This window comes from Podarcis tiliguerta (genome assembly GCF_965153285.1).
Source record: "Podarcis tiliguerta genome assembly, chromosome: 4".
Classification (NCBI taxonomy): domain Eukaryota; kingdom Metazoa; phylum Chordata; class Lepidosauria; order Squamata; family Lacertidae; genus Podarcis; species Podarcis tiliguerta.
Window position 1 is genome coordinate 56176888 of NC_139537.1, and position 25641 is coordinate 56202528.

Consider the following 25641-nt stretch of genomic DNA (forward strand, 5'->3'; position numbering starts at 1 on the left):
ATTGCATCAGAAGCCACTCTCCAAGCATTAATACTTTATACTTTCCACTATTGTTTGAGGCTTTTAATAAACCTTTTAAGTAGTGTTACATCATCTTAAAGATTCATAAAAAACACAAAAGATTCATTTTCTTTTCTTTTAATGGAAGATGGTCGAGCTTTAGTTCACAGTATGCAGATCAGCTTCATCCATCAGTTGGTCCAGTCCCGGCTCTTTGCTGATGAGAAACCTCTGCAGGACATGTACAACTGCCTACGTATCCTTTTCAATGACTTTTTGTGAACCCATAGAACTAGCTCCCAATCTGAGATGTGAAATGCAGGGGAAGTATATTTTTAGATGGTAAGGATTGTTTGGGTAGTTGGGTAGTTGGGTAGATTGTAGATATACTTATGTGTTGGAAAAACACCCTGGGGGTGCCTGCAAGCCCCCGGAACTCTGAACATCCTCCGTTATGCGCAGCTCTCAAAAAGGCATCTCCCTTCTCTTCCAGTGCGCTTCTAGCAACATACATCATAATGATATATGCACACTAAGCTTCTGGCATAACACAGCAAGAAGCGTTAGATATAGTAGAGCTAATCTACTATTCATTTACACACTATGTACAGACAAAAGCATAATGGTGTCTGTTCTCTCCAGCTCCGAGAGAACAAATTAGAAAAAAAATGAAAGCGAAAGTACAGTGTAATAGTACCCGCAGGGGAAGAGATAAGGCTTGTTTTCCTTTCCCAGACTCATCCAAGACAGGCATGTGATTTACAACAATCTCCTCTGCAGCATCGGAGGAGTGAAATTGCTAACATGAAGCTGCAGCTGTTCCTTAGGCCCTGATCTGCTACTGCTTGTTAGTCTCTTTCTCCCTCTTTTTCCTCACACAGAAGGATCTGGAACACCTTCAGTTAGAGCAGGGCCATAAATGAGTTACAAAACACAATGACAGCTGCACATGTTGGTAGTATTCCTATTGCATTTCAAAGTATTCTTTAGTAAAGGGTTTTTAAAAACCCTTTTCTTTTGATGAAGATGACTTTGCATGATTTTTCCTCCCAAGCAGTTTTTATTAAGGAATATGATTTCTTCCACTTTATTGGGAAGAATTGTTTGAAGTGCCTTTGGAATCATACCAATTTGTGCTGCCTGGTTTTGCTGCTTGGTGTCCTTTTCTATGTAGCAGATTCTGTGTTTTTTGGATCTAAACCCAATCAAAATGCTTTTTCTTCACCTGGGTGCTAGAATCCTTCTATCTGCCAATGTTGAGAACACTGATGGTGCCTTTTGACTTGATAGTGGGAAAGGGAAGCAAACATTAGTCCGTTTCTTTCCTTAGTCCTGGGGAAGAGGGGAAGTAGGGTGGGAGGGAAGAGTGAGCACTAACCTTTCTCCCTGCTCGAACTTTGAGATTTTGGTTGTATTCTGTACTAAATACAAGAGATTATTACTTGGGTGTTCCTGGTAACCTGAGTAGCTATTGAGCTGGGGTAGGGAGGTTGGCATTGGTGTCCTCAGTATGGTGTAATGATCACTGTAAGCTTAAAGGTAAAGGGACCCCTGACCATTAGGTCCAGTCGTGGATGACTCTGGGGTTGCGGCGCTCATCTCACTCTATAGGTCGAGGGAGCTGGCGCTTGTCCGCAGACAGCTTCCAGGTCATGTGGCCAGCATACCTAAGTCGCTTCTGGCGAACCAGAGCAGCACAGAAACGCCGTTTACCTTCCCACCGGAGCGGTACCTATTTATCTACTTGCACTTTGATGTGCTTTCGAACTGCTAGGTTGGCAGGAGCAGGGACTGAGCAACAGGAGCTCACCCCATCATGGGAATTCAAACTGCCGACCTTCTGATCGGCAAGCCCTAGGCTCTGTGGTTTAACCCACAGTGCCACCTGCGCTTATTAACAACATAAAAGGCTAGGCTAGGGAGAAATCTTTAACTTATGGAAACCACATGTGCCAAACACAGTTGGGAAAGCATACATATAACTCACATGAATAATGTGTTAATACTTTTTAGATATGTTTGGGAGGTAAAGTAAGTAATTTGGAAAAGAAGGCCTAGATTGAACACATTTATTCTAAGTATAGCATCTCATCTTAATATGTAAGTTGCTTGGTGTGGATGGAACATACATATTACAGAATGACAGCATTTTGTCATTGAACCCAAGACACCATACATATAGTTCCCAAGTAATCACTATCCAGGCACTAACCAGAGCTGCTTAGCTTTAGCATGCTGGTGGCCTACAGACCTAAACCCTTGGATATTCTACAGTAGATCCTGTTTGATTATATGGGGGGGGGGGGCTTGGAGGGAGAGAGATTCCACACAAGAAACCGTTCCCTGGTGTGACTGTCAAGAATTGCTTTAAAATCTGCTTAACAAGACCAGTGTTGACTTACCATGTATATGAGTGTGTACAAAGGCCAGCAAGTCTTTGGTTTAGTGTAAGTTGAGAACTATCAAAAGTTCCTCCAATATTCTACTGCATTTACTTAACCTGAATTCTTTAGACTCCTTCTGCTTGTCACTGCAGTTGGAAGTTTTACATTCACAGACTTTAATGCTGGTTCGAGAGCGCTGGGGTGATCTTGTGCAAGTGGAGAGATACCATGCAGGCAAATGTCTCTCTCTTTCTGTCTGGAAGTAAGTGAAAAAATTCATGAGATCTGTAAATGTTCGATTGAAATATTAAATCTCAAGTAAAGCTTGGAAACTTCTATACAGTACTAGCATATTTAGATGCCATATTATATTAATTGCCTTTTACTGAAGCATAGGAATTGCTGATCTTTTGGGTTTAGAGGGGTTATATTAGTGTAAGACAAATAATGCATAATTGGTTTTTGGAATATAGACATTTATGATGATCATTTCTGGCCTTTGATAAGGCTATTGGTCCAATAATGTTATTAATTATCATAACATATGTTGCAGCCAAAATATTTGCAGTTAAGATTAACGTTTTGTTTATATTTAATGGTACCTTAAAACAACGCGTTTAGGCTGTTTTTTGCATGCTCACTCAGTCAAGTTTTGCTTTATAGAGAAAGCTATCACAGTATTTCAAGCACTATCCATCTGAAACACATAGTCAAAACAGTAAATATTCCCAGGATGTATTCCAAATTAAATAAAAAAGAATTGCACAAGGATGAAACACAGATAAAACATAGCATTAACGTAGTCTCAACAAAAGTTAAGAGGCATGGGAAAATAATAAGGGGTTGTGCTGGAAGTCAGAGTTGGCATCAGCTGAGCCTCCCCAAAGAACATTTTCAGGTGCAGCAGAAGATAGAAGTAGACAATGGTGATTGTCTAGATTGAGATGGCATCTTAAGTTAGGCTTTATATTGGATCCCACATGAAAAACAAAGCTTTCAAGAATTTGAAGCAGCAAATTGTAGTGATTCATAGGCTGCTATAGGTGATGGTTGTGTATCTGTGAGAGGAGTTTGATAGTGGTTGTTTAGAGACTTGATACAGGAATAGGGCGCTAAACTTCTTGGCACAACACAATTGTATGGTATTGTTTCATGGTATGAAACTGTAAATATTATTCATGTGTTTCAGTATTCTACAGAGGGAGTCTTTTGGCTTCTTTATCAGCTAACACAACATTTCTGTATTAAGCCAACAGGTGGTTGGGAGAAAAACAGGGACTGCATCTCTTCATAAGGTCACCATTAAGATAGATGAGAATGATGTATCAAAACCTTTGCAAATTTCCCATGAACCTCCCCTTCCAGCCTGTGATTCCAAACTAATTGAAAGGGCTATGAAGGTAAATATTGCCAGGTGAAGTTGGTGTATAATTTTAATCGATCATTGTTTTTAAAATTAATCTCTCTTAAGCAATGTATTGTGATTGGGTTATATCCCAGTCATTTGATGTCATAATGATATGTGATTGACAGGTGGGTGGGTCATCCACCTGTCAAAAATTGCCCCCCCCCCGCCCCATTTCTGACTTGGGTCCATCCCATGGAGTCCAAACAGTGCTTAAACCTTCCTTTTACAATCTTGCCGCCACCTCCTAAGTGACTGAAACCCAAAAGGTATGTTGGGTGGGAGGCATATGTTACAAATCAATTGTCTGAATCCAGGAAGGCTAACTTGAGACAAAGGCCAGAGTACCTTCCTTCTTTAAAAAAAACAAAAAAACCCCCACCTACCGCAAGTTAGATGAGCTTTGGGCCATTGCTGTGAGCAGCGAAGACTGTGGACTCTCTGGGGGGATCACAGAGAGAAGCAGGAGGAGGGGTTTGCATGCAAATTGCCACTTGGCTGGCACATGAATCAACTTTGCACTTTCCCCATCTCAGCCCATTTTTTTCAAAACCTGATTGCAGTAAAGATTACAGTCGTTTGGTAAGCCTGTGGGTAGTTAAGTAAATTATAAATAGCTGATCAGTTTTGAAGAGCCTTATTACTTTGATCTTTGTCGTGTTGGAAACTGGGGGATGGCAGGCTAGGGTTCCAAATCACAAAGTTCATTTCCTGTTTGGAGTTTCGGAAAAGGACTCTAGTTGTCTGTGATGGAAAGGCATTGTCGCTTCACTAACCAGGCTGCAGAGATACTTCCTTCCTGTGGTCTTGTATCGAAATCAACATGCTGGATTTAAGAAGAACTTTCTAAAGTCTAACCCTTTAGAAAGTTCTTCTTAAATCCAACATGCTGCTGATTTTTGTGAAACAAGGCCTGTATGGGAAGTTTGCCTGAGCAGCTCAAAACACATAGTTTTTAACTGTGAACCTTTTTAGAGTACATATAAAATACAGAATAACTGCTTTTTCTTTCTTTTTTTTATAGATAGACCACCTATCAGTAGAGAAGCTTCTGATAGACAGTGTCCACGCAAGAGCTCATCAGAAACTCCAGGAATTGAAAGCCATTCTTAAGAATTATAATGTCAATGACAATTGTAAGTGATGGTATCTGAACTACATTGAATTGGGTGGGGGAGGGAGGGGATGTTGTTCTACATTTTTATGTGCCCTTTATTAACTTTCTTCAAAACCAGAAATTCCTCTCCTAGCCTGCCTCTGCCTAACCTAACCAAAGTCGTTTAATGCACTTTGAACTGAATGCTTCCTTTGGTCCTTCATTGCCTTGAGCATCCCCTAGGAGAGTGACAAAACTTGAGAAAGAACTGAATGGCAAACATTTTCTTATTTCTGTGAGGCAACTATAATGATATGTATAACTAGTGCTTTCCTTTGGAACTGATTTTGGCGCTTTTTAAGCTCTACTTAAATGATCAGTGAAGATGGGGTTTGGAAATCTTCATATTTCATTTGACTTGCATTTTAGCTTCTTAAACACAACTTGCCTGTGCCTGATATTGAAAAACTCTTCCTGTTTCATTGTCTGCCCTGTTCAGAAGGGTTCCCAACCTTCATGAAAGGTTTTTCAGGGGGCTTGGGTAGGTATAGGTAAGAGAGGGTGAGAAAGTCTTTTTCAACCAACTGTCTTCCATGAATTCTTTTTTAGATTGCAGGTCATAGGAGACACATGGGGGGGGGATTCCCCTTCATACTTTGATATAGCAAACTCTCTCCTTCCAATCCCTCACTCAGGTCCTGAAATCTCAAAATGAGAGCTGCATAATTGTGATTTTGGGGTTGGTGGGAATGGGTGTATGGTGCCTTATATGGGAAAAAGCAGCTGGCTTTAGTATGCAGATTGTTATCTTTGAAATTTATTAATTAGTGTACATTCAAGTTAGTGAACAAGGGTATTATATATCCAAACAAGCTGCCAAGGAAAAGGGCAAAGTTAGCAAGAATAGCATACCTTTAAACAAATGGTCATTTTTTTGTGCTCACCATAATCTTAATTGAATAAAATAGCTTTGATTCAAAAGTACTTTATTTAGGATGGGGCTGTGAAGGCTTTTTTAGTTCCGTTTTATTACTGTGGAGTCTCCACATTGCTTAATCAAGTAAAACTTTGTACCTTGATTTATGAATTCTTGATTCTTTAATTTTAGCTTTTATAGAAACGGCTCTCCCCACACTTGTCATCCCTATTCTGGAGCCATGTGGTCGATCCGAATGTCTACACATTTTTGTAGACCTTCATTCTGGAATGTTTCAACTAATGCTTTATGGGATTGGTATGTAAATAAAACTTTCAGGTGCTTCCTTCTAATACCTTCCTTAGTAGAATTCAACACTCTATTTTTGGCCTTGATGCAAACAATGAAAATTGAATCTTCTGGTTGGCTGGCTGGTTGGTAAGGATGCAGGAGTAGAGGTGAATATAGATTAGCATTGTATTCAGTGAATTAACATGCAGCTTACTTAAAGCACAGTGCAGTGTGATGTTTTAAGCTGCCAAACAAAGGAAGTAGTTATGGCTAGCAGCTTAACTGAAGCTGAAAAGAGTATGGTGAATTTGTAGAATGTATTTTGCAAGTGACCTGATTTCAATGAGCTGAGAAATTCATAAGCCTTTTGCTCCTTCCTTCATCGCACAGTTTGATAAGCCACAAAGTCCCTAATTAACTGTAGTTTACTGCTTCAGGTGCAAAACAAAACTTACTTGGTTACAAGCTTTGGGACAAGATCCTGGCTTGCTCTGAAGCTTTTAATCATGTTTTCCTGGTTAGGACAAAATGGGAAACTGTGGTTCACTAGGAATGTCCTGGCTTATAGAGGACTGCAAAGGGACTATGTGCATTAACGAAAAAGTTATTTGTATCTTGGCTTAGTAAGGTGAGACACAACTGCCTGAATGGGGCCTGTGTGTGTGTGTGTGTGTGCGCTGAAATTGCATGTTGAACTGTCTTTTATGGCACTTCTTGCAGAGGGTGGTTTGATTTTGAAAGCACCATAAACTTATGCGTGTGCTTTGACTTACAACTCTGGATTTCATTTTTCTGGATAAATGCAGAAAATGCCACATTTGAGTAGTAACTAATCCTGTTTCCCTGCAGACCAGCAAACGCTGGATGACATAGAGAAATCGGTCAATGATGACATGAAACGCATCATTACGTGGCTCCAGCAGCTCAAGTGAGTAATATGTAGCTATTCCTGTTGGTGCTATGCCTATTCTTTGACTCCAGAACTGTGAAAATAACACTCACTTCCAGAAACTATTTTTGAAAGCTAAACTTCTTCCCTTCCCTTACTCAGGGTAAGATATTTATGTAGAAGGTTGTTGTCCTTCAAACTCTATGCCAGTTTCCCTTCTTTTTATTGTTAATTGCAAAAGACATTGTTGCAAACTTGCTGATCTTACAAGAAACTGGTAAACCATTCAATGTGATTATACTCTAATTATAGTCCCCTCGACTCCACTGACTCTACTGACTTCACTTGCCTTTACTGCAACTTTATCTCCCTTCCCATCTCCCTTCCCCTCAAATCAGTCTGCCTTCTTGCTCTGAGTAGCAAGAAGGCAGACTGATTAGTAGCTAGTTTGTAGCTAATAATAATAATAATAAAAGTTATTATTTATTTATACCCCACCCATCTGGTTGAGTTTCCCCAGCCACTGGGCAGCTTCCAACAAAAGATTAAAAATACATTTAAACACCAGTCATTAAAAACTTCCCATTAAAAAGTTTGGTCAAGGGGGCAAATAAAATCACTTTGTAAGCTGTGTATCACTAAGCTCTTTAGAATTTTTCAAGAGTGCCAACAAATGTGTGGTGAAGGGGTAATCTAGCAGACATTATCAAAAGCTTTTTGAAAATCTAAATAAAGAAAGTCCCTCACAAGAGGCTCCTGAGAGAATTTAATCATGAGATAATAGGACTGGTCCTCTTATCAGGAAGCAGCGAGTAAGAATAAATGGACAGTTTTTGTGGTAGAGGGGTGTAAGATATGGGGCACTCCAAAGTTCTGTATTGGGACTTTGGCTTTTTAACTTGTTCGTAAGTGTTGGATGAGATGGTCAAGATAACATTAACATCACCAAAATGGGGGTGGGGGTGGGTAAAAAAGGTCAAATATGATTTACTGTGAAGTGATGCACGCACTAAAGCAAAAGACTAATTTGTATTTGCTACCACAGAATGTGGCAATGAGCCACCAACTTGGGCTTTGAAAGAGAAATAGGTAAATTCGTAGAGGTTAAGGCTGTCAATGGTTATTAGTCATGATGGGTATATACTTCCTCCAGGGATGCCTCTGAATATCAGTCGCTGGGGAACAGCAGTTCTCAAGTTCTGCTTGTGGCCTTCACAGAGGCATCTGGTTAGCCATTGGTTGGGAAACAGGAAGCTTCGTTAGATAAAACTTTAGATCTGGTCCAGTAAGGTTCTTACAGACATATGAACCTAGTTGCCATTTTGGCAAAGCTGTTAAAATTTAAAATATTGCAGCAATGTGGCTTTGAAAGTGGAAGGCTCTCTAAAAATGTCCTTATTTACTTCCAGTAACTTTATTTACAGATGCAACAGAGCGAAAGAACAGTGTTCATGCTAGAATCCCTTGTTTAAAATCTTTAGGTTTGTTTGTGAACATATTAGTTAATAATTTTATTACCGACTGGTGCCCACAGTTGATAAATAACTCAATTACTATGTGATATTTTATACCAAGGAGAGAAGCAATTGGACATTTAAAAGCAAAAACAAAAGCAGATTGCAAGCTACTTTTGGTAGGCACTAACTTATCCCTACTATATATTAAGTACCATATAAATTATCCCAAATAAGAATTGTATTTGTGTAACTTGCAAGTCCCCAAATGTGACAGTCCTATATACAAGCAAAATCTCATAAGACTTGCTAATGTTGGGTTTGTGTTGTGAATACACATGTAAAAGCCTCCATTCCTATAGTTATGAGTCAGTAAACATGGGTTTTCTACCATATGTACAGTTACCAGGCAGCTGCAACTGATCTTATGCAAATGTCAAGTGTGTGTGTATAAGGTACATAAACATGTCTGCCATCTTCACATCTTCCTTTTGAAGTACAGTGGTGCCTCGCAAGACGAAATTAATCCGTTCCGCGAGTCTCTTCGTCTTGCGGTTTTTTCGTCTTGCGAAGCACAGCTATTAGTGGCTTAGCGGCTATTAACGGCTTAGTGGCTTTAAGAAAAAGGAAACAAACTCGCAAGAACTTGCAAGACATTTCGTCTTGCGAAGCAAGCCCATAGGGAAATTCGTCTTGCGGAACGACTCAAAAAACGGAAAACTCTTTCGTCTAGCGAGTTTTTCATCTTGCGAGGCATTCGTCTTGTGGGGCACCACTGTACACATGTAAAGTATTTTAGATGTGCACCCAAAAAACCCAGAATTTGTATAGTAGCCCTGTGAGAACATTTTTTTTAATGCCAGTCCTGTTCTGTTCTGCATGATTGCAAAGAGGTCAAAAGCAGTCTAGAAGGCAAATTAGCAATGCTACACTCTATCTAATGCAGAAGTGCCAATGTTTTTGTATGTTCTTTTTTTTCAATTAAGGTTTTGGCTTGGACAGCAGCGTTGCAAACAATCAATAAAACATTTGCCTACAGTCAGCAGCGAAACACTGCAGCTAGCTAATTACGCTATGCACCCTGTGGGAAATCTCTCCAATCACAAACTCTTCATCAAGCTCACACGACTTCCGCAGTACTACATTGTAAGTGAATGTGGAATCTTCTTATGAACTGGACCCTTAGAATGAAGGAAGCAAAATGTAATAGGCTAAGCTGTGACTACTGCTTTGATTTTTACCACTTTGAATTGCCAGAACATTGCAAACTAGCAGTTGGGAATTTAATTTAACACTGGCAATGGCAAACTTCTATATTCTAATTGGGGGCCACTGTTTTTGACAAAATTACGTATTGCACATATTGTTGAGTCCAGCAATGTAGTAAGGAAGTACACAAATTTTAAAATGAAACTTTCTTTTATAAAAATGCTTCATGCGAAATAAAAAAGGTGAAAGTTTAGAATCTATTTCTTACAACTAACAAAAATGTTGAGTAAACCTACAGGCATGTATTGATTAAAATTTGGTAGAGTGACTAGTGAGGAGGCTGCTTTGGGGCTGGATCAGGAGTGGATCAAAGAGGTGGGAAGCTAGGCAAATTTAAAAAGTTGTAATTGGTGGCAATACATAGAGGGCTTTTTTTGGTCATACGAGTGCTTGTATATTCGAAGTAGGTTTTTTCTGTTTGTATTTATTTATGAGCAACAAATCTTTCAGCTCCCCTCATATCACAATTAGCTTTTGAAATGTACCTCCATTTCAAAAGCACTTCATTATGAAGTATTTGTGGTGGGTAGTTCAGGAAATGCAATTCTTAACTCCTGTTTGGTATGCAGACCTAGTTGCGTATAATTTACCCAAGTCATTCATTTACCATAAGGTCTGCTTCAATTCCCCACCCCACCCCCATTTGATTGGATTTTTTTTCTAAAAGTCATTGCTGAGTCGCTTACAAACCTTTCTATAAACTGTAGTTTGATCTTGGCCGTGTTCATGCATATACCCAAATTGTGTTCGCTAGAATGTTTAAACATGTGAACAGTGTGCTCATTATGAGAGTTCAGGATTTCTTGTTGCAAACTTGCTTTTTTGCTTTCTGCAATGACAGAGTTCTTAAATCTCTGAACATTCTCAAGCTCCCAATGTAATATTTTTTTTAACGATTTAGGTAGTAGAGATGTTTGACGTTCCCAACAACCCCACACAACTGGAATACAAATACTACTTTCTTTCTGTGAGCTATGCTGAAGGAGATGACAGCCCTGCCACTGCAGTTCTGCTGCAGCAATTTAAACCAAATATTGAAGAGCTGGTTTTGGACACAAAAAGTGGGAAGCAAGCAAAAGGTGGCACAAAGCGCAAGGTATGGCTTTGAGAGCAGGCAGTTTTTTAAAATTGCATTTCCAGAGAAGTACCAGTCTGTTAACAGCAGAGAGTCTAGTGACACGTTAAAGGCTAACAATTTTATTAAGGCAAAATAAATAGCCAACTTTATTATGGCATAAGCTTCATGCCATTGTAAAATTGTTAATCTTTAACGTGCTACACGACCAGTTGTTGTTTATTTAGTTTGTTTCCTACATAAAAAGTCTTGGAAGTGGAATGCCAAAATACAATGTATTGCAATTTTCAGCAAACCTCTCAATTGAAAAACATCACCACCACACCAGATATGTTAATCTACAAAAATCATTTGCCACATATGCAATCTATCCCCTGCACAACACCAGCATGAACACTCAAATTATCCTAGTTGAAGGTAAGCAGAGAATTATTGAGGTACATCTTGGCTTCTGGCTGAGTGAATCATGGTCAAGAATAAGTGCAACTAGATTTCTTTGGTTACAAGGCAGAAATGGAAGAAATTGGGTTTGAGGAGCATTCCAGTATTCTGCCATTCTAGCCATCATTCTCCATTTTTAAATAATGATACTCAAATTACCGTAAGTATTTAATGACCTAGTCCTCTATGGTTCAGTAACTTGCATATAGTTTTAAAGAAATTTTCACAGTGTTTATGTAAGTAATGTTTGCTTACATCTTTAGAGGCAATTTCTAAAAGTACATTATAGGAGCTTGCTGTCGTATGGCACAGCCACCTAGGAACCTGAGTATTTAGTTTCCTTACCTAACATGGAAACATTAAATCATGAGGATAGATGCACTGTCATTTACTAGTATATGAGTTTTCTTGAGTAGCAACTTTTAGGACTGTAGAACTGATTCAGAAAATATGAATCAATTAGTCCTTTAGCTTTTAAACTGCAAGATTTCATGGGAATAAAACTATAGTTTTGAAGTGGAAATATGTTTATAGAAGCATGTATATGTCTCAGTAAGCCCTGTCTGCGGAAAAGTAGTTGTGGGCCCCTATGATAGAGGGCAGGGCTGACCAGCTGACATGGCCATGGTGTTGTGTGAAGTATTTTCACGCCATCTTAAATTCAAGCTGGTCTGCAAAGTACAAATGTTCCTTTGCCTACAGAGTTTCAAACTGTGCAGGCAAAGGAAGCATTTCTCTTTCTGCTTTATTTGCCCACGTGATTTGAAATCTGACCGTTTGACAAAGAAAGCAGAGTTTTCAGCCATTGGCAACCTGCGTTTGGCAGGGATGGGTTCCACTTGAGAATCCTGAGTGGGACCCATCCTATTGAGGCTTGCATTTGGAGCCAGAAATATAAAAGACACTGAACACAAGCCCCTCTTGCCAAGCACAATGGAAGGCTCCAGATAGTTCTTCTGCAGCTGCCCCACATTGTCAGAGGCATGCCTGCTGTTGCTTTACATGAAAAAGACAAATTCAGTGCTGTGACCCGTATGCCTATAATTAGAACTTTGAACCCAGCTTTTAACTGCACCTGGCTAAAAGAGGTTTCCTGCTATTCTCTAGTTGTCTGGTGATCCGTGTCCTACTGAACCCAAGAAACCAAAGCGGTCTGGAGAAATGTGTGCCTTCAATAAAGTTCTAGCTCACATTGTAGCAATGTGCGATACAAATATGCCATTTATAGGACTTCGTATGGAGGTAAGTAACATAATTTCCGTTGTGCAAGAGACGGTCATGTTGACAAGTCTTTTTAAACAGGGACTTTTCTTTGTATGGGAAAGAGCCTAGACCTCAGCTTCAATAGTAGGGAGGAACAATTAGACTGTAAAGCCATTGGGGATGAAAGAGACTCTTGCTTTGACTTTCCTGTTCAGCTATGCTAACTGCTGGCTTAGGCACAAAGCTCAGTGTTTGCCAGAATGTGAATAATTTAGTCATAGACCAGAAAGCATTGTGCTCAGCTTGGTAAAACATTTTGCTAACTACCATAAATATCCATTGGTGTGTTGGGTTTAATCGGTTTTAGGGATGATTTGCGTAGCGAACCTTGGGACTTGCAAATAAATTATTTGTGTGATAATTTGGGGAAACTGTTACGTAGAAGAAGTTGGATGTATTATGTCAATGGTGAGGAACCTGTGGCTGTTCAGATGGTGCTGGTTTACAACTTCCATTGTTACTATTGACCATGCTGGTTAAGACTGGAGGGCCACAGGTTCCCCAACACTATATATAAACTGGAAAGGAGGAGGTGTAGCCATTGTTGGGAGTGCCATTTCTAATAATCTAATGGGTTAAGGGTTTGGAAAGTAGATTGAAGTAGAGTTCTCAGCAATAATCTGCAATGAGGTAGGAGCATAGATCCTTCACTTAATGCTGCAGAAGATACCGATACCCTGCCAGGTACAAGGAAGTTCAACTTTCTCCATTTTCTTAAACCCTTGTGAAGGGCGTCTCAGCCTGTCATTGCCTCTGGTACCATCTGAATCACTACCTGTGTGATATATAGCTCATATTGTAGATGCTAAGGATCAGGAAGGCCACTTAATACCCTGTATTAGGACGGGAAATGTTGGAAGTTTCACTTGGCTGAATGGGCCAGTTGTGGTGGCAGGGGGGATGCTCTTTAGCCTGGACTTTCTTGCTATGAAAATATAAAAAATGTGATTTGTTTTGTTTCAGCTATCCAATATGGAGATCCCACATCAAGGAGTCCAGGTTGAAGGAGATGGCTTCAGTCATGCTATTCGTTTATTAAAGTAAAGAGATTATGCCACACTTTCATTAATGTGTACAATATTCCATGAGTGATGGAAGGGGAGGAAAGTATTTAATATACAACATGTTGTAGAATTAAAACTCATCTTGTATTATATTATACATTTATTCATTTATAAAACTGAAAGTTTTACAACAATAGTTGTAGAGTAAAAAAAACACCCACCCATCTTCAGACACTTTTTTAAGGCATACATAGTGCAGAAAAGTGAACAGCAGCTTGACACTAATTTTGGCACAATAATTTTATTTCCTGCCGCCCCTTACTTATCCTTAATTTTTTTTAGCTTTATTTTATGTAGCAGCATCCTGGAGAAGTATCAAAACCAAACAACAAAATTTCACTACTTCCTCGTTGCTATGAATTATGTGAATTTTCTTTTTTCTCCTTTTTTTTTTATTGATTAAAAATTGCATAAATTGCTGAAAGATGATACCTCAGTATGCTGTTACTATTTTACATTTTCTAGTAACTTCAGAGTTTCCTTGCAGGGACACATTTTATTGTACAAATTATATCCTCCAGAAAACATTGAGCAGCTTACGTTGAATTGTTTGGCTGTGAGACTAAAATAAGTACATGGTCTTACCTTTATCCTTTTCAACAGAATTCCTCCATGTAAGGGTACAAGTGAAGAAACCCAGAAGGCTCTAGACCGTTCCCTTCTCGATTGCACTTTTCGACTGCAAGGTAGAAATAACCGCACATGGGTTGCTGAACTGGTGTTTGCAAATTGCCCACTTAGTAATAGCACTTCCTCCAGGGAGCAAGGTTAGTGTTCCAACTTATACTTGTTCTGTCTTGCACTTGCCTACTTTCTGCTTATGTTTTCTGTGTGCCAATGTGATTTGACCATATTGGACCATTTATTTCACTTTGTAGGACCTACCCGTCATGTGTACCTGACATATGAAAGTCAATTGTCTGAACCTGTTGGTGGACGAAAAGTAGTTGAGATGTTCCTCAATGACTGGAATAGCATTGCTCGCTTATATGAATGTGTGTTGGAATATTTCAGATCCTTACCAGGTACATAAATACATTCTTCTTTGTTCTTATGTTGCTGTATGAGGTCTACCGAAACAATTCATATATCTATTTTTGTATCTTTCCCCATCCACTTTCTTTCACCTTATGAAGAAATACCCAGCCATCTAAAAGTTTTCTCGGAGGTCCGAATCTACAATTATCGGAAGCTAATTCTTTGTTATGGAACTACTAAAGGAAGTTCAGTAAGTAATTTTTTTGGAGAAGGGATAAACCAGGATTTAGTTTCACTTTGCCTGATTTCTAGCTTGTCTTTATGTACCAACCAGGTTTAAAATTAATGCTGGTCATTTTCTAAATAATCCAACTTCTAACCATGGATAATGAAGCTGGCTTGTTTTAACAAACCAGTTGACTCTTAAAGTACGATTTTCTGGTTCACAGGGAAGAACAAGATAGGAATAAGTGAAAATGAAAGTGAATTTGGGTCTGTTACTCTTCCTAGCTGTGCTAAACCATAGTTTAGTGATTACATGCACACCCTCCTGCTGAGTTGTGAAACAGTTGCTTGCTTAGATGTTTATTTTCCATTAAAGCTCTTACTTGTTTTTTATAGATCAGCATTCAGTGGAACTCTGCACACCAGAAATTCCACATATCATTAGGAACAGTTGGACCAAACTCAGGTTGCAGTAACTGTCATAATACGATCCTGCATCAGCTCCAAGAGATGTTCAATAAATCACCAAATGTAGTCCAACTTTTACAGGTAACTAACCCTTCTCCCCAACCTGCCCTTGGAAGAGAAATGTTTGATTCAAAATGCAAAAAGCACCAAAGGACAAATTCTGTTCCCAGTTCTCAGGAGTATCATTTAGCACAAGAGGCCAATAATGACTTGTGTGTAGGGCTGCAGGGGAGAATAAGCTCATTCATTACATATTTAACCTGCTGTTAAGAGTTTGCTTTTGATTAAAAAAAGAGTGTGGGGGGGGGAAAGGTTGATATGAACATTTAATACACAATAAATAAGCCAGCAGGTTCTTACCCCTGGTAAAAACAACTTTAAAGCTGCATTTATGTTGATTGTTTCTAAAGGCTAAGTATATTTGGTTGGCTATTGTGAAACTTAACAAGTTTTGTTTTTACTTGCAGGTTTTGTATGATACTCAGGCTCCATTAAATGCTATCAATAAGCTCCCAACTGTGCCAATGCTGGGACTGACGCAACGCACCAACACTGCCTACCAATGTTTTTCAATTCTGCCTCAGTCACCCACACACATCAGGCTGGCCTTTCGGAACATGTACTGCATTGACATTTACTGTCAAAGCCGTGGGGTGGTGGCAATTCGCGATGGAGCATACAGCCTTTTTGACAACAGTAAAATTGTGGAAGGCTTTTACCCTGCACCAGGACTAAAGGTCTTTTTATCTTTATTTTACAGTGTAATTAAATAAGGCTGGGTTCCCATTAATATTTCAGAAAGTTTTGCTTAAGAGGAAATGCCCTTTGTAAGGGGCTGGCAACTGTAGCTCCTCCAGATAAATTTTATTTTTAGGACTCTAGGTTGTCCAGTGCTAAGGGGATTAAATAGCTTGCTCTGCACTTTTTTAGGATATAATGACAGTGTTGGGCATGGGGTTTGGACAGTAACATCCTTCAGATCACTTTTGGGTGTTTTCACAATTGCTACTCAATACTTTTTGGCTACTGAAAGCCAAATTCAGGTAGCAAGATGGAATAGACTCCTGCCTGACATCTTGGAGAGCTGCTGCCATTCAGAGTGCTCACTGCTGGGCTGAATGGACCATTCTGTGATGTAATATGTCATATCCATCATTTTATGGCGTTTTAAAAAACTTGAGTTTTCTATGAGTTGTGCTTTTTCAAGTGTAGTGCAGCTGATCTTATCGAAGTAACTTTCAGCTTCTGTCCTGGTTGCCATTTTTTAATGGTACAGAAAAATATTTAAAAGGAGTACTTTTAGAAGACATCTGAAGGCAGCCCTGAATAGGGAAGTTTTTAATGTTTGATGTTTTACTATGTTTTATATATGCTGTAAGCTGCCCAGAATGGCTGGGGAAACACAGCCAGATGGACAGGGTATAAATAATACAATTATTTGTGATTTATGATCCCTTTCATGGAACAGAATTCAGCTGCTACAGACACTGACTAGCTGAAATAATTATAAAATCCTTGAATATTGCTGTTAAGATTGATCTAGATGTCTGGTAGATACAATAGGAAGACATGTTGACTCATAAATCTGAATACTCTATATCCACAGACATTCCTGAACATGTTTGTTGACAGCAATCAGGATGCACGAAGACGATCTGTCAATGAAGATGATAACCCACCATCTCCTATTGGAGGGGACATGATGGATTCATTGATATCACAGCTTCAGCCACAGCCGCAGGTTGTATGTGTGCAGTATAAGGCTAAGCCCCTATGATTATGGTGATCATTTTTGACAAATGTGTATGTCCAAAGAGATAACAACAGCAAGTGAGGTCATATCCTCCTTATTGTACTTGCGTAGCAATATTTATAGCTCTTCCTGGCCAACAGTAAGTGAAAACATATACATAACAACATATTTTAAAATGTAGTGGTGATTTATGAAGACCTTGGGAGGGGGCAGAATGAGTATGGCAACTGACCTCTCCCCAGGCCTTAGACATTGCTAGAGCATATTCATGGAATGCCAGAGGTTCTAAGTATTCTGTCAGAATCCCCCGTGAACCACTGTCAGTCAGTGTAGACACTGAACTGGATGAAGTAATGGTCTGAATTTGTGTAAGATACGTGCCTAATACATCAACGTGTGTAAGTTAGAGTGGATGTTGATGTCTAGTGTGTAAGCTGTTGGCTAGAAGCAGTAAAGCACAGACCACATAATAGACTTGGAGATATAATAGAAAGGGAAAATGGCTCTTGGAATCAATGGCTTATGTTGGTAGTTTGTGGAAAGGTAGTGTAAAGAAGTGAAATGCTACTCTAGAAATTCAGCTTTAATGAAGTCCAATGCCTGAGGACAGAACTTCTAAGTATTAGATATTTAAGCATGTAGAATTGTTGGGATCTATATTTAAACTATATTTAGACCAGAGCCTGGCGTGCTCTGGTCCATGGGGTCACGAAGAGTCGGACACGACTGAACGACTAAACAACAACAACATATTTAAACTATATCTAATGAAGGTCTTATTTCAACAGTCTTCAAAACAGACAGGAGCACCAGGGGCTTACCCATTGACATCACCCCCTACATCTTATCACAGTACAGTCACCCCGTCACCTTCCATGATGCACACGCAGTCCCCAGGTAAGACGGCTGCCTTTTATGCATCGCCAGTAGCAGTTCATGGCATTTAGTGTTCCTAAGGTGTTTCATAAATGAATTGTGATGCGCCCTGTGTTTTTATAAATCACTGTACCTTCAAATAACCTTGACAACTTACTAAAAAGAGAGTTCTCTTTAAACTTGGAGAGGAATAGTTGGGCAGTACGTAACGTAGTTGCTGTCCTGAATGTCCCCTTTAGGAACGCTACATCCTGCAAACTCTCCGAGCGGTGCATTAAGAGCACCGTCACCAGCATCATTTGGTCCAACTCCTTCTCCTTCATCTCTTGGAATCACAATGGGACAAAATACGAACTATGCTAGCCCACATGGTAAGCCCATGACTTGTACAGCTGGATACTGATAGAAAACTGACACTTCAGATACCGTAAAACAAACAACCCCTTTTCCTGACTTTGGGAAAGTGCACTGCTCCATTCCCTGTTGGGATGCAGGCTCTGAAATGACAGCAACTGTTTCTTCACACACCTGAACTGTTGCTCCTAGTTACCGCTGCTGCTGACAAATCGCCGACTTTATCAGCCCCAACATAGCAGGGAGGAAAAATTGGAGCAAATGGTTTCTAAAATCTCTTGAGTCAACAGACATTGTCCTGCAGCCTTCTGTGGTAAGCAGAGCAAGCAAGCCCCCTATCAATGAATAGACTGAGCAATAAAGCATTCATTTTTTAAGATTCACCACTTAAACAATGTACGTAATCAAGGCATGTTTGATGTGTTAGGCTTTAGATAGGCAGGGTCTAGGAAGGAAGGCTATGGATCCTGGTGTACAGATAGTACACCCAGAGAAAGCTGCCTACAATTTTCTTGCAATTTCCATAGGTCCTATAGATCCTACTTCACCGTACACAATGATGTCTCCAAGCCAGCGTCCAGGGAATTGGCCAGGCTCGCCCCAGGTCTCTGGTCCCTCTCCAGGAGCACGCATGCCTGGAATGTCACCAGCGAACCCTTCTTTACATTCTCCAGTACCAGATGCTTCCCATTCCCCAAGAGCGGGAACAAGTAAGTAATATCAACAAGAGGTTGCATAGCCAATAGAGGGGATGTTCAAACTTTAGTATTTCACTACAAAATGCTGTTGACATGGTTATGGCAACCCAGTTAGACAAAGGCAGGCAGGCAGACAGGCAGGGATAGCTTAATTGGTAGAGCATGAGACACTTAATCTCAGGGTTGTAGGTTTGAGCAAAAAAATTCTGCATTGCAGGGGATTGGACTAGATTACCCTCATGGTTCCTTCCAACTGTAGAGTTCTGTGATTCTATGGCTGAGTTAATTGTTAATACAAATTAAACAAAGTACATTAATCAAACATTATTGTGATTTGAAGCTAAGGTGACTATGCAATCACCTTAACTCTGGAATAGTGATCTGAGTAGTTAATCCTCTCCGTTTGCATGAGGGAAATAGAGGGAATTGGACACAGCCATTAACTGTTTCTTAGTCTTTGGAATTGTTGGGGTGCTGAGTTTGGGAAGGTTTCATTATGCCAAGTCTTACAGGGAACTGCCTAGCATTTTAAATGTATGTAAATAGCCATGCATCCCTAGACAGGAAGAGTGAGGTGTGCTTTTTCTTATTTCTACTAGGTTCCCAAGTAATGCCAACAAATATGCCGCCACCTCGTAAACTACCTCATCGCTCTTGGGCTGCATCCATACCCACAATTCTCACTCACAGTGCCTTGAACATTCTTCTTCTGCCCTCTCCCACCCCTGGGCTTATGCCGGGGCTGGCCGGAAGCTATCTCTGCTCTCCACTTGAACGTTTCCTTGGATCAGTTATCATGAGAAGACATCTCCAAAGGATTATCCAGCAGGAGCCGGTACGTAAGGACTCAACATGTTTACACAATCACTTTAAATTTAGACTTCTCCTAGCTTCTGTGCAATAAGAGAAGTAAATTTTTGTTGTGCAGCCACAAGGCCTTGTGCTAACGGAACTGCTATGTTGGGTTTTGCCCATTGAAATTAATGAACTTGTATGAGTCACCGCCATTACTTTTATTAGCTCTACTATGACTTCGTTGGATATAGCCTAATAGATGTTAACCATTCTGCATTTTAAGAGGTGTGAAATGGGATGTGATTTGTGATGTTTTAACCACATTGAGTTGGTATACTGCATTGCTGAAGTTGAGGATGGTGGTTTTTATTTTTTCTGCCCATAGGGAATACTTTCTACAAGTCTGCCAAAGAACTCTTACATGTTGACTGTGGAGTCCTGAGCAGAAAATTCTGGGGTGCACACTCAGTTTGTGTAAGTGGTAGTGGGGCTAGCTCCGCCCCCCCATGCAAACTAAGACTGCATCCTTGAATCATTTGGAATGGTGCTCAAGTAGGCTTTCAGACAGCTTTTCCGCCATTACCAGTTTCTTCAGCAGGTAGCTCCTGGATTCCTAGCAATGCAAGTGGAAAACTGCTTATTTAGCGCTTCTGTTTGGAAAAACATGGTCCAAACTCTGGCTAAGCTGTAAACTCTTATTATTTGCGTAGGACCATCCAGTATTTGCTAGGATTAGTGAAACAGGAATTTGTATTGACAAATCTCAGGGCTTGTAGGGGAAAGCCAGAGGGAAGAAGTTGAATAATAACAATATAAGAACTGGTTGTTGTTTTTTAAAAAGCAGAAGCAGCACTTTCCTCTTAGCAAATAAGGCAAATAAGGGGTTCATAAGACAATGCACCTTGCTGAGACAATAGAGAGCATCTCATTTTCCCAAGCCTGCTTGGTTAATGGTCAGGAATAATGGGAATTGTAGTACTGCAACAACTGGGAACCCAAGATTGGGGAAGGCAGGTGGAGATGTACCTGACAAGCTACATGCAGCCAACCTTAAAATGCTTAGGGTTTGTGAATTTTTTGCTCCTGCTGCTTAGAGTATAATGAAGTGTGGGCAGCAGCTTATTTCTTGCATTCTAATCAACTGTCTTGGCTTTTAAACAGCTACAGCTTATGAACTCCAATGAACCAGGTGTAATCATGTTCAAGACAGATGCCCTGAAATGTAGAGTTGCCCTCAACCCTAAAACTAACCAGACCTTGCAGCTAAAAGTAGCACCTGAAACTGCAGGGCAGTGGAAACAAGAAGAACTGCAGGTTTTGGAGAAATTCTTTGAAACCAGAGTATGTACCCCATCTTACTTTATTCGTAATTTGATGTTTGATAAGATTTTTGAAAACCCCATTCATAAAATAAGTTCATAATACATCACACATATGTGATTAATGTCCAGTGAGCTTATGCAGAACATACTCATGCCAGTTCAGCACCTCCCTAAAAGCTGCCAGGCTGACATTGATGTTCCATGTGATTTTTCTCCTTTGTATGTTCCTGTTCTGATGCTTGTGTTGATCATGAACTGGGCCACTTCATATTCTTACGGTTTTTACCTAACTTTCCAGCATTTATTGTAGAGAATTTCAATTTGTGAGATTGCCATAATGGGAATTTTGCATCCTTGTGCTGTTATTTTGATTTTAGTAGGATTTGTGATATGGATTAAGAGCAGGATTGAAGAATCATTGAGCTGCCTAAAGAAATTCTAATAACACATTGCATTCACTGTAGGTTGCAGGACCACCCTTCAAATCCAATACTCTAATAGCCTTTACAAAGCTGTTAGGGGCACCTCCACACATTCTCCGGGACTGTGTACACATTATGAAACTAGAGCTGGTAAGTTAGTTTTAACGTCTTCGCAACATTCTGTATTTTTTCTCATAAACCAGACTGGATTGTTCATCTGTCTTTTTCTGTGGCATGTTTTATTGAAACAGTTTCCCGATCAGGCCAGCCAGCTGAAATGGAATGTACAGTTTTGTTTGACAATTCCTCCAAGTGCTCCACCAATTGCTCCTCCAGGAACACCGGCCGTTGTGCTGAAATCCAAAATGTTGTTCTTTGTAAGTAGAGCAACTAAGTCAGTTCCATGTTTGGTGCAGTCTTTGACAGTGTCCAGTTGTAAGGAGTAGTCTAAATATGACTTCCGTCAGCCATTGTGTAAGTAGCAAATGAGATACCTAATTACAGAATATATTGTCCTACTCTCATCCCCTTGAAGTCTAGGAACTGAATTGTTCTGGTTATACATGAAAGTGAGGGGCAGATGGGGTCATCAACCTAGGAATGTAGCCCATGAAGGAGAAGAAAAACTCTATTCCTAAACCTCTGCTGCCTTGTGGGATATCCTCAGAAGGACAGGCTAAGGAGTAAAACCTACACAAATCTGGAGTGGAGTCCATAAGACAGTTGGATGACATCTTGTATGCCTTCCTTCTGGCAACTCCTGCAGCCAAGCTGGTTCTAAACATATTGCTCTGCTTCCCTTTGGACCACATCAGTATGCCAGGAGGAGGGATCTTGTCGTCTGGGCAGCCCAGGACCTACACACACACACACACACACTGCCCAGGCTTGTGCCCCAGGGTACTACTAACACAGTGGACCCCGGAGGTGCACTCCATTATCTCTCAAGACATATGGATGCCAGTAACAATATATGAAACCAAAATATAAAATTTCAACATGTTCCATTGCTTCAATTGGAGTTAAAGGTAAAGGTACCCCTGCCCGTACGGGCCAGTCTTGCCAGACTCTAGGGTTGTGCGCTCATCTCACTCTAGAGGCCGGGAGCCAGCGCTGTCCGAAGAGACTTCCGGGTCACGTGGCCAGCATGACAAGCTGCATCTGGCGAGCCAGCGCAGCACACGGAATGCCGTTTACCTTCCCGCTAGTAAGCGGTCCCTATTTATCTACTTGCACCCGGGGGTGCTTTCGAACTGCTAGGTTGGCAGGCGCTGGGACCGAACGATGGGAGCGCACCCCGCCGCGGGGATTCGAACCGCTGACCTTTCGATCGGCAAGTCCTAGGTGCTGAGGCTTTAACCCACAGCGCCACCCGCGTCCCACGTCAATTGGAGTTAAGGATGACTAAATGCTGAAGTTGCTGCTTCTGCTGTAAGAGGCCGTGACTAACACATGACTCTATGCAATTAGACCCATAGTCAATTTCTTTACAAACAGGGCACTATATTTGATTTGTGCTAGTATTTCTTTTCACATATGCCATGTAAAAGGCACCTACTTTTTCCATAATACGTAGCTTTGAAAGTTTGCATGTGTGGAAATGGTTATGTAGACCCATTTTGATAAGCAGTTTATGTAATTGCCAGTGTGTTTAAAGTGAACACTTTGGATTTAAAAAACCCAGCTGACATTGAAATAGGATGAATGGTGAAGATAATCTTACTTTTTGGAATATCACCATTCCAAATTTCTTTAAAGAAAAATTGGACAGTACATAGTGCTTATTTCTAAATCTCCCAGTTTCCCTTTTGTACTACAAAGCAATTTGAATTGTAAAAAATTGTGTTCATATATTACTCCTGAATGCCCAGTAGGGAAATTAGGGCATTTCAAGCTGCACTAGGACTTTTGGTGCACTTTGGTTTAGTTGTCAGTTTGAAACGGTTCTGATTTCAGTTTGGATAACTAATTTGCGTCGGTCGTATATTGGCTTTCATTTTTCCTCTTGAGCTAAGGAATGCATTCAAACTGGCACAGTAATAAAGACCATGCCTTAACTCATGTGATGTTGCCATATCTACATCAAAGGTATATTGCAAGATTGCTGTGATTACTTTTTGCATATTCTATTCTGTTCACAGCTTCAGCTAACACAGAAGACTACAGTTTCACAGGAAGCCATGAGCATAATAGTCCCCATCATTTATGATATGGCTTCAGGTACGACACAACAGGCAGACATCCCCAGACAGCAGAACTCTTCAGTTGCTGCTCCCTTGATGGTTAGCAATATTCTAAAGAGGTTTGCAGAACTGAATTCGCCACGACCAGGTACTGTACATGTCCAGTAGGTCAAAACTTCTGCATGCTTGAATGGACAGAGTCCAACCTTTTAAAGTTTTTAAATTTCACTTTACCACCAGTGTTGCTTTGCCTTTTTTTTTTTTTTTTGGTTTCCTGAAAACTGACCTCATAAGACCTGGCTTCGGATTACTGCATGTTAGTGATAAATTGTTGAATATATACCTCTCTGTGGTGCCAGAAGGGTTGTATTATTGACACAACATGGACTTTATGACACTGACCAAGGAAGTGTAATGCACTTAATGACTTGGCTCATACTACTGTAGTCACAGCGACACGATTTTAACTTTTGTCATGTGAGCACTGTGTATATATTTCTGTGAAAACTAGTGCTTGTTAAGTCATCTTGCACTGTAGGAATGTCTTCCCATTTCTTGTAATTTTACTGTTACAAGGTTTTACTACCTGTCTTGTTCTCAATTGTACTCCTCTGAGGAAAGCCTGGGGTCCAGGAAGATGGAACTACTTATAAATTATTCCATAAAGTATCACCTTACAGCTCTGGCTTATACTTTCTGTATCTCATGACTAACATCTTGCCTTGACTGTATCTTCTCTCTTATTTATGCTGCCTGCTTTGTTTCTGTGAGAAACTTTTGTATTCAGTTTCACTTTTCCTTTAATAAAAGTGTTAGAAACTTTTGAAAAGTGATTTTTTTAACAGTTTTATTCTTGGGTATGATATTTTTACCCAAGACACTAACTTCTTCAATGGAAGATTTTCTCCCCTCAAAGGATACCTTTGTTGCTTACTTGTTCTTGGTTTAACAATAAAAAAATCATTATATTAGTTTAGGGTTGTTTTTTTAAAAAAGTGCCAGCGTATTCTTAGTGTAGTGTTATAGCATAGACATGAACACGTGATTCTGAGACTGCACTGTGTGGATACGCATACCATTTGACTACATTGAAGCAGCTTATAGGATTGATGTGGTATGTGTGTGTGCCTCTTCAAATGCTTGCCTTTACTTTTGGCAACACTCCATCCTGAACCCCTGATCGTCACTGAGGTAACTGCGATGTTGGGAGGGGTTAGCCTTGTGTTTCTACCTGGGCAGTAAGGTTCAAGGTGAGTTATTCAACATCCATGCTGCGTGTCACTAGCAGTTGGAATATCGTGCATGCCACCCATAATTCATGCATGCTCCAAAGAGCAACTTTCAGCTACCTTGGCACTGACTATTGTGGGAGGGAAATGCAGGTATAGCTTCTATACATAACTAAACAAGCGTCATCTTTGCCAGTGAGGCATTTTGTCATCAGGCTTTACTACACAGGGCCATGGGGCTTTATTGAAAGGGAGGGGGGAGTTATTGGAATTGGCATTTGCAGTTTTGTTCCATTACCCTAAAATATAATGGCATAAAAATAATAAAATGTATGCCATCTAAACTGAAGTTTAGAGAAGACTTCATGGCTACTTTTCACTGCTTTGTCATTCTGAAATTGTAAGTGGAAGCACAATGCACATGTAAGTAACCTATTGTCTATTAGAGCATTCCTGTAAAATCAAATCCTCATCAAGATTCCTAATCCTTAGAAGTGTCCACAGCAGCACCAACAAACCAGCTCCAACACCAGCAGTATAGCTTAGCTTGCTGTGATTGTATTTGCCTATCAGGAGATACTGGCTGAGCTGTTACTTTTGAACTGGACAATTATCTTTGTCTCCGAGTCTTTATTGACAAGGAAGTTTGGTTATCAGTCAGCTTTGCATCCCTCCTTTCCTCCAAGGAGCTGAGGGTAGCACATGTTGGGGGGTGTTGTATGAACTCTGCTGGGCTGAGAAATAGGCACTCACCCAATGCCATATGAGGCAGGGTTTGGAATCCAGGTCTC

General features: G+C 40.2%; 1 protein-coding gene and 1 long non-coding RNA gene across 5 annotated transcripts in view; one reads left to right on the forward strand and one right to left on the reverse strand.

Moving 5' to 3' along the window:
• MED14 (mediator complex subunit 14) overlaps positions 1 to 25641 on the forward strand; it is a 34971-nt gene that overhangs the window by 8890 nt on the left and 440 nt on the right. The window contains exons 7-30 of one of the 4 annotated variants that reach the window (XM_083439127.1): positions 149 to 256; positions 2514 to 2646; positions 3634 to 3784; positions 4814 to 4925; positions 5994 to 6119; positions 6942 to 7020; positions 9422 to 9581; positions 10606 to 10800; positions 12328 to 12462; positions 13447 to 13523; positions 14151 to 14314; positions 14426 to 14572; positions 14684 to 14775; positions 15147 to 15299; positions 15686 to 15955; positions 16825 to 16962; positions 17760 to 17868; positions 18087 to 18218; positions 18729 to 18911; positions 19499 to 19734; positions 20856 to 21035; positions 21481 to 21588; positions 21690 to 21815; positions 23580 to 23769. In XM_083439127.1, the coding sequence (XP_083295253.1) occupies positions 149 to 256; positions 2514 to 2646; positions 3634 to 3784; positions 4814 to 4925; positions 5994 to 6119; positions 6942 to 7020; positions 9422 to 9581; positions 10606 to 10800; positions 12328 to 12462; positions 13447 to 13523; positions 14151 to 14314; positions 14426 to 14572; positions 14684 to 14775; positions 15147 to 15299; positions 15686 to 15955; positions 16825 to 16962; positions 17760 to 17868; positions 18087 to 18218; positions 18729 to 18911; positions 19499 to 19734; positions 20856 to 21035; positions 21481 to 21588; positions 21690 to 21815; positions 23580 to 23769 (3504 nt within the window). The remainder of the gene's footprint in view (positions 1 to 148; positions 257 to 2513; positions 2647 to 3633; positions 3785 to 4813; positions 4926 to 5993; positions 6120 to 6941; positions 7021 to 9421; positions 9582 to 10605; positions 10801 to 12327; positions 12463 to 13446; positions 13524 to 14150; positions 14315 to 14425; positions 14573 to 14683; positions 14776 to 15146; positions 15300 to 15685; positions 15956 to 16824; positions 16963 to 17759; positions 17869 to 18086; positions 18219 to 18728; positions 18912 to 19498; positions 19735 to 20855; positions 21036 to 21480; positions 21589 to 21689; positions 21816 to 23579; positions 23770 to 25641) is intronic. The other 3 variants (XM_083439128.1, XM_083439129.1, XM_083439130.1) reach the window with 3 other exon arrangements.
• Positions 32 to 14228, reverse strand: LOC310676934. The gene is made up of 3 exons (XR_014510806.1): positions 14133 to 14228; positions 2987 to 3081; positions 32 to 2640 (listed from the first exon to the last, which is right to left on the reverse strand). It is a non-coding gene; the product is annotated as an uncharacterized lncRNA (long non-coding RNA).